This window comes from Myxocyprinus asiaticus, chromosome 14 (assembly GCF_019703515.2).
Source record: "Myxocyprinus asiaticus isolate MX2 ecotype Aquarium Trade chromosome 14, UBuf_Myxa_2, whole genome shotgun sequence".
In the NCBI taxonomy this organism is placed as follows: domain Eukaryota; kingdom Metazoa; phylum Chordata; class Actinopteri; order Cypriniformes; family Catostomidae; genus Myxocyprinus; species Myxocyprinus asiaticus.
In genome coordinates this window covers 44,603,296-44,612,395 of record NC_059357.1, presented here as the reverse complement: position 1 = coordinate 44,612,395, position 9,100 = coordinate 44,603,296, and the positions used below count along the sequence as shown (strand labels likewise).

The following is a 9,100-nucleotide window of genomic DNA, read 5'->3' as shown; positions in this document are numbered from 1 at the left end:
GTCATTTTGTCAAATTATGCAAGAAGAATGAAAATATAATTTCAATATGTGCATGTTCTATGTGACTTTATTATTATTATTAATTTTAGTTGTAGTTTTCTTTGTTCACCAGACCAAAAGTGCCAGACTTTTTAAAACAATCCTCCTCCAGGTCAGCAGGTGGCGCTGATGCTCGATGTTTTCATACAGGCGCTTTAGTGTATTTTAAAGAAGAAGACATGGCGTCACGACTCTTCATAAACAGTTGGAGGTGAAGATATGAAGATTTTGAGCTGTTACACGAACTCAAACATGTTTTTTGGTAAGATCATGCTGCTGTTGTATTCATATGTGTGCGATTGTCGCTTCCAGTGGCTTTGGCTCAATTGTCACTCATCATTCGTGTAGATTAATGGAGATATGTAACTGCTTTAATCAGTCAACTTCCCCTTTACATGCATTACAGTAACAAACAATGTGAGTTTATTTTGTGTTGACTCTCATTATCTCTTTTATATACACAGCACCAACATGAACGATGTACTTCCTCTGTAGTAATTAAGAATAGTTTATTAACCGACATTTGATTTGATTTTGACTGGTTACATACTATACATGTGTCAGTTTATTTTTGAAAGTGTTTTCTGACTGACATTAATGTATTAATGATATTATTGTAAGAACTGCTTTCATCATATATTTATATGTTTAATATATTTTATATTTATAAATAAAGATATTTAGGTTTCAAATGTATGTATTATTTATAACCTATTGTGTATGTTATATTTGACATATAACGTAATACACATTATGCATAATATTTTTATATATATATATATATATATATATATATATATATATATATATTTGTTAATATTTGTATTTTCTTAAATTCCTAAGTTTGCATATATCACTCAAGGTGTGAGGTAGTTTTATTGTGCACACTGCTATAATTTGTCCATGGGTAGTTACATAACATAAAGTTGTTTTAATTCCATATAAAGATTTTGGGTTAACATTTTTATGACAAGTATTTTTATGAGATTCTCCATTGTTTTGTCAGCCTGATTGAGTGTTGAGATGGAAATCATGGCCGTGAATCTGTCAGCTACCTCCCCATCCACCTCCACGCTGCCTCCATCGCCCTGTGTGGAGGACTCTGGGTTCCCGTTCTCCTCTCTTGACAGTGAAGACTATGTGTTTGTGGAGGCTCGGCATCCCAACAAAGTGCTGGAAGGCTTGAACAGCTTACGGCTCAATAACGCCTTCTGTGACGTGACTCTGTGCTGTGGAGGGCAGGAGTTTCCCTGTCACCGTATCGTGTTGGCCTCCTTCAGCTCTTACTTTCAGGTAATTATCAGTGTTTGTAATAAGGCAGTTCGTCAACAGATTCATAGCAGGTTAATCAGTGCCTTGTCTCAACCTTAAGGCCCAGGTATACTTCGTTTTTGCACGTTCCGTATCAGATCGCACCCGACCGACCACATTGCCTTTGTGAGTATACTCTTCTGACTCGAGCGAACATGATAGTGTTTTGTGATACTCTTTTAGTACAGTCAATGGCCAGTGTATGTGCAGACGACACGCACAGATGAGGACAGCGTGTGCGAGTCAAGAAAATCTAGACGGCACACTGTCAAGCTGCGCCACTGTGCTGATGAAGCAATTTGCATCACGCATACTGTGCGTGGAGTGATTAGCAACGCAGACGTGCGAGGTATAATTTGGCTTTTAGATGGCACACACACTGACCGCCCACAGTCCGTTTACTGACAGTCTTCTGCATATTATACACACAACTTGCGTAATCTGGCAAGCTCTAATCTGATTGGCTGGAAACAAAATTGTGATTGCAAGGTACAGTGTAGGGCTGAGCGATAAAATGATATAGATATTTATTTGAAAAAAAAAAACATTTTTAATTTCGATGATGAACTTTTGAGTAATTTTCCATTTTTAGCCTATGTTCTATATAAACGATCAGATCAGGTGCGTGTTGCTATAAACGTGAGTAGTTCAGGAGAGCTATACGCACAGTCTGAATCACAGTCATGAAATCAGCCTGTTAAGAATTATTAGCAGGCTAGTGGCTACATAGCCCTGCTGTCATTGAAACCAGTAATGAGGCTCGGTAGCTGCTAGCTGTTTATTTATGTACTATTTAGTAAAAAAATTCATGATCCATAGCGCTGTCACAGGCAAGAAAGTGTATCTTATTCTATTAATGTTTATTGATGGTTGGCAATCCAGTTTATGGTGCATTACCGCCACCTCATTTCATCAAAAAGAGGTCACACACCTTATGTAGGATTAAATCCTGAGTGTACTTTAAAGGTAGCTTACCCTCTAGAGTTTATTTCATTCTTGAGGTCTAACAAACATGTGGAATGCAGTTCCACCCCCATTAATGGTATGAAATGTATATCGGGATTAGGGTTGTCATGATTATGAAATTTGTCTGGTGATTAATTGTCAAACAAATAATTGTGATTATGATGATTAATTGTCTGTTTGTGGGCTATGACGATTAATTGTCTCTTTTAGGGCTTTCACGATTGTCATATAAATTGTCATATTTCTTAAGGTGCATGTGTGCTTCATACACCTTAAGAAGTAATTTTTACATATTTACACTTGAAATTTATAAATCAAATAATAAAGAGGGATATATTATTTATTTTTAAGGCTTTAAAACTATATGAATGACAAACATATTTTCAATATCAAAATATTTCTAAATACATAAAATATGTCTCTCTTTTGTCAATTTTACATTTACACTGTAGTTTTTGTTGTTTTTTATGAAAAAAATATAATACAAAATATATTTTTTTATATTTATATAATATATTACATTAAGCAATAGTAAAATATTTCTGTTCTAATTTCTTCACTTTCACACTTCATTGTAATGCTAACCAATGAACTCGTATTTTTCATGAAGCAAAACGTTTGAGATTTAATCTCATCATTTTATCACTCCGCAGAAATAGAGTAAGCATGCGTCTCCTCCTCTGTGTCATTAACAATGCGTGAATGAACCCACTTTGACCAGAAACATTTGCCATTACAGGATCATAAAATTAAAGTGAAACTGGAGCACTTTGCATTCACTATCAAAGTTTGTCTTTGTTCGTTTATATTTTTGCCAGAGTTTGGCGCGAGTCTCTGCTGATGGTGAGCGCATCAGTGCTTTTGAGAAGCGCTTCACATGCTCTTCCGGACAGGAGCTGCTCTCGTTGACATATGCGGTGTGGCTCAATGACGACCAGAGTTTATCTGAATGACATACAAAAGCGCCGTTCATGGCATTTATATATAAGTTTAAAATCCCCTTATTTGGGCATTTAAATGTGATTGGAATTTGAAGTGCACAATAATAGTTAGATCAAATAACTGCAATCAGACGATTATTTAATAATCAGGACAGGCCTACTCGTGATAAATATCGATATGAAAAAAAAATATTGTGATAATATTTTTGGCCATATCGCTCAGCCTTAGTACAGAGTTTATACAATCAGAGCCTTCGAGGAAGAACTGGATTTGTCAAATCTTGCCAGGTAAATATGTAGCATAAAATCATTTAGAGATATCGGAGATTTTTTTTTGTTGAGACACTTAGTAGCATGTGAACTAGATATTAGAGTTCGGCCGATAGTGGATTTTGCAGATACAGATAACTAAGATCATGGGAAAGGCCGATAACCGATTAATTGGCCGAAAGTTTTTAAAATCAATTTCTAGAATATCAAAACAAAAATTTTTACTATGTCGGGCAAAGACAAAGGGTCCAAAATAAATAATATAGCTGCAAGCAGCGATGAGGGGCCAAAGCACCATGGGTCCATTTCCACCCAGTGGCTTTCGGAAAACAATGCATGATGACACATGCATTTGGTTGAGTAAACAAGTAAGACACCATGTCTTACCTTCTGCTCAGACATAATGGTTAACAACTTTGATGTGTGTGGCAAATGTAATAAATATGTAATTACGGCAAGTGTAAACCCTTGAATACTCCAAATAAGAATAATATTATTTGACTTGAAAATATAATATAAGATATCAATAATCTTACATTATATTTTCAAGTCAAATAACATTATTCTTATTTGGACTATTCAAGGTCCAAATTGAATAGTCCGAATAGTCTAATGAATAGTCCAAATAAGAATAATGTTATTTGACTTGAAAATATAATGTAAGATATCAATAATCCCCTTACCTTATTAAATTTGACACTAGTCTGAGTAAATTTGATGTGACAGGGGTGAAGGAGTATTTCAAAGTTCAGAGCCTGCAATTTTCAAATAATCCAAAACAGCCGACTTCCTGTTGGGTGGAGCTAATGACTGTTATTATGAAAGTTGTCCGGCTTGTTAAGAACAATTTATCTACAAAGTTTGGTGACTGTAGGTGAAAAACGGGGTGCTACAGAGTGCCCGTTACATGCCCATGTTAAAGGTGGCACTGGAGAGCCCGCCCTACACGCCCATGGGTCAAACAATGCATGATGGACACATGCATTTTGTAGAAGAAAGCAAGACAAGTGCCTCAAAAACACATGAATATGAAAAGAAAAGAATAACTTTTAATGAGTTGCCATGGCAAAAGATTTAAAATATCAAGTAACCCTTCATAATTTTACATCAGCTGTATCTTGACGTTATTCTAAACAATTTTGAAGCAATTTGGGTAACTATTTCAAAGGTCTAGAACTAATTCAAAGTCTGTTGAAAGTGCTACATTTCCTGCTTCCAGTTGGAGGCGCTATGACCGTGACCCACAGTAGCCACATCCTTGTGATCAGCCCCCATTACCAAACATGCAGCTCAATTTTGATCTAAATCAAACAATGCACGCAGAAGATAGGAGACGCATCCTGTTTCCCATTTTTTTTGCCATTAATTTATTGCCTCGCCATGGCAACACCATTTGATTTATCATAAATCTGTTCACAATTTAGCGTCTTCAATGTCTTGGCATAATGTTGCCATAATTTGGTGACAGTCACATGAATCCCCTAGGAGGAGTATTTAAAAGTTCAGAGCCTGCAATTATCAAAAAAATCCAATATGGCTGACTTCCTATTGGGTGGAGCTAATGACTGTATTTATGAAAGTTGTCCAGCTTGATGAGAACAATATATATACCAAGAGGCCCCACTTACATGCCCATGTTCAAGGGAGTGCTACAGAACCCCCCCCACACACATTCTGCCCAGGCCTAATGGCTGACAACTCTGATGTGTGTGCAAAATTTCATGAGGTATTAAGCAAGACAAGTGTCTCAAAAACACATGAATATACAAAGAAAAGAAAAAGAACATTAAATGTGTTGCCATGGCAACCAGATTTAAGATATCAAGAATCCCTTCACAATTTAACATCAGCGGTGACCTATCATTACTCTAAACAATTTTGAAGTGATTTGGATAAATTTAAGAGGACTTTTTTAAAGTCTGTTTTAAGTGCCACACTTCCTGCTGCCAGGTGGTGGCACTATGACCATGACTCACAATAGCCACATCTATGTGATCAGCCCCTAAGTCATACGGCTCAATTTTGATCTAAATCACACAATGCATGCAGAAGATATGAGACACTTCTCGTTTAGCATTTTTTGCCATTAATCTATTGTCTCACCATGGCAACACTGTTCGATATATCAAAAATCTGTTTGCAATTTAGCATCTTCACTGTCTTGGCATACTGTTGCCTAAATTTGGTGACAGTCACATGAATCCCCTAGGAGGAATATTTAAAAGTTCAGAGCCTGCCATTTTCAAAAAATCCAAAATGGCCGACTTCCTGTTGGGCGGAGCTAATAACTATAATTATGAAAGTTGTTCGACATGATGAGAAATATATATGTACCAATTTTACACGCCAATGTTCAAGGGCGTGCTACAACAGAGCCCCCCCCCCTACGACTTTTGCCCAGCCCTAATGGTCAACAAGTCTGTGCAACATTTCATTAGTTTTTAAACATGTTAAGTGCCCCAAAAGCACCCAAAACCTTGAAAAGAATAATAATAATAATAATAATCCTTAGAAGAGCAATGGGACCTTCGCACTGTCAGTGGTTGGGCCCAAATAATAATCCTTAGAAGAACAATAGGGTCTTCGCACTTTCAGTGCTTGGGCCCAAATAATAATCCTTAGAAGAACAATAGGGCCTTTGCACTTTCAGTGCTTGGGCCCTAAAAATCCCAGATGCAGTTTTTTGATCAACCAAAATCTCAATAATAACCAGAAAAGAATGAAGATTTGGTGCATAATGCAGGACTTTTAAGTATAAACAAGCCCAAAACACACTGGGTACTCTTATGGCAAAATGATGGAAAAACTATCTGCAACTATCGACATAGGTTTTTGCTGATAACCGATAGTTCCAAAAAGCAACTATCATAACGATTAATCGGTAAAACTAATATATCGGTCTACCTCTACAAGATATCCACCAGCAGAACTGTATGTTTTTCCTCAAAAACTGAAGATGCAGTGACTTTTATGCATGGTCTCCAGTGAATCGTTTATTGGAACTGGTTAATTTACATAAATAGTTCTAACAAACCGATTCACTACAATGAATTGTACTTCCAAGCGCTACATTATTAGTGAATTGGTTAAACCGGTTGACTGCCATCCGAATTAACTGATTCACTTCACATGAAAGCGAGGACGGTTTAGGTAAGCAAGTTTGATAAATGCCTCTGTTTGCTCGGCTGCTGCGTGCACAATACAATGTGACCAAAAGCAATATGTTTTGTCATTTTACATGATACTTATTGGAAAAAGTAGCTACACTATTGTGAAAATAAATTAACTTCACATGAAAGAGAGGATGGTTTAGGTAAGCGAGTTTGATAAATGACTGTTTGCTCCAAAAAGTAGCTACACTACTGCGAAAATAACTGAACTACTGTCACAATATAAAAAGTGGCTTTTAAATGTCAATAAGTGCATCCCAGACTGCACACTTCTGCACAATTCTACGTCATTTTGTAGTGTAAGTAGTGTGAGAAGTATGTTATCACAGAAAATGCAACAAAAAGAAGTGCACTTTAAATACCCGAATGATGCACTTTTTCAACCATCAAAACGAAGTGTGGAATGATGGACACTTCGTGCACTCAGCGCTTGTGGCTTGCTGTTTGTAGCGGAAGTTACTTGGCTGTGATGCTGGTCTGACAAAACAATTGTAAATGATGGAGAATGTAGCAGCTAGTGAAACTTCAGTGGAGACAGCACCTTACAAATGTGAGTTAATTGCTTTACCATCATCCCACACTGTGTAAATATTTACATTTTTTGAGATACAAGTGTAGAATTGAGGTTGTCTAACTCGCTAAAGCTAGCAGCAACACATCTCATGCACTTGAAATGTCACTTCTGTCAACTGTTAAACGCAGAATGCTTATGTAAAGCATGTAAAGCAGAATGCATATTAAAAAAAAAACGAAAAACGTTAAGTGTTCCATTTGCGACGATACTACACTTTGAAATTCAAACATTACATGGCTGAGTGCATAGTATATATTGTAAGTGCATAATGTATAGTGCATCATTTGGGACACAGCTAATATATTGTTTATTTTTAAATCATTGAACATAAGCATATTACTGGACTATATTCCACAGCAATCTAGTCTGCAATTAAGTTTGTAAATCTCTCCAAGGTAGACTAAAGGGCTATTCTCACGGGACGTTTTCTTGCATCCATCTGCATTATTTTTGTTTATGTATTTGCGTCACTGCGTTTCCTTTGTGTTTTACTGGTTTTCAGTGTCTTCAGCCATAAATGATGTGTTTTTAGGACTTCTGGTCAAGTTATATGTAATTTGAAGCTTTTAAAAACACGTCTCGAGACCCCTGCACTCTGCTCTGTCCAGCTGTCTTTGAAAAGCTGTCAGTTTGTCGCCTGTACAGCTGGAGCTGCGCTCACTGCCCCCTGCCGACTGAGACTCGCAACGATTTAATTAATCGCACTGACCTGGCCAGCAGAAAAAAAAAATCATACTGTTGAGTGCTGGTCAGTGTGAACACCCCATGAAGATTTGAATGGTGAAAGCTTCATGTTGTTCACCTGTGCTCTTCCTTTACAGGCCATGTTCTCCACTGACCTGATGGAGTCACGGCAGGAGCGGGTGGTCATCAACGGGGTGGAGCCTCAGATGATTGGCATGTTGGTGAGCTACGCTTACACGGCAGAAGTGGTGATCTCCAAAGCTAACGTGCAGGCACTGCTGGCGGCCGCTAACCTGCTGGATGTGATGGCAGTGCGTGAGGCCTGTTGCAGGTTCATGGAGCGGCAGATGGATGAGATGAACTGCGTGGGCATCCACTGCTTCGCCGAGGCGCACTCATGCCGTGAGCTGGAGCGCTGCAGCATGGAATACATCCAACAGCACTTCAGCAGCGTCTGCCAACAGGTGAACTCAACCACTTGAGCGTCACATTGCACATCCACTCTTAAAGTCATGCTCCGTTCTCACAGCAGGACCATGTGCAGTTTTCAGTATTAGAAAGAGAATGAAAATCCATATTCATTGAGGACTCAAGGCCATCCCAGATATGTATGCCCCAAATGTATCTCACAATATCCAATTACATCATCAAACCCCCGGCTGAGGGATCGGTGAATATTCTCGTTTTAGTGATATTGCATTGAAAATTAAATTCAAATTGCACTTCATATGAAACGAAAAAGCAATTAAACCAGCTGGACCATCAAAGTAAAGGCACTGGTATACAGGCCTCCTAAATTTAACAAGGACTTTATTGATCAATTTTATTGACTAATATTGTGTCTTGCTGGACTGTTGATTCTTGGGGACTTTAACAATCACCTTTGTTGTCCATCCAAACCTTTGGTGAAAGATTTTTATGCCTCATTGAATCCCTGAACTTTTCACAATTAGTTTCTAGCCCGACTCATCATTTGGGGCAAACACTAGATCTGGTGTTGTCACATGGTTTTCCTGTAACCAACCTGAAGGTGATTGATGCTGCTATTTCAGACCATTTGCCAACTGTGTTTGAATCTGTCTGTTCTTCTCCCACTCCTACTAGCTCACAGCCTGTGAGCTATTCTCGTTTCATTCACACTTCCA

At 37.8% G+C, this 9,100-nt stretch overlaps 1 protein-coding gene across 1 annotated transcript in view; it reads left to right on the top strand.

Moving 5' to 3' along the window:
* The first annotated feature begins 201 nt into the window (after positions 1 to 201).
* LOC127451538 (kelch-like protein 20) overlaps positions 202 to 9,100 on the top strand; it is a 29,030-nt gene continuing 20,131 nt past the window's right edge. Inside the window, exons 1-3 of the mRNA XM_051716280.1 lie at positions 202 to 301; positions 1,046 to 1,332; positions 8,093 to 8,419. Of these exons, the coding sequence (XP_051572240.1) occupies positions 1,063 to 1,332; positions 8,093 to 8,419 (597 nt within the window). The 5' untranslated portion in view covers positions 202 to 301; positions 1,046 to 1,062. The remainder of the gene's footprint in view (positions 302 to 1,045; positions 1,333 to 8,092; positions 8,420 to 9,100) is intronic.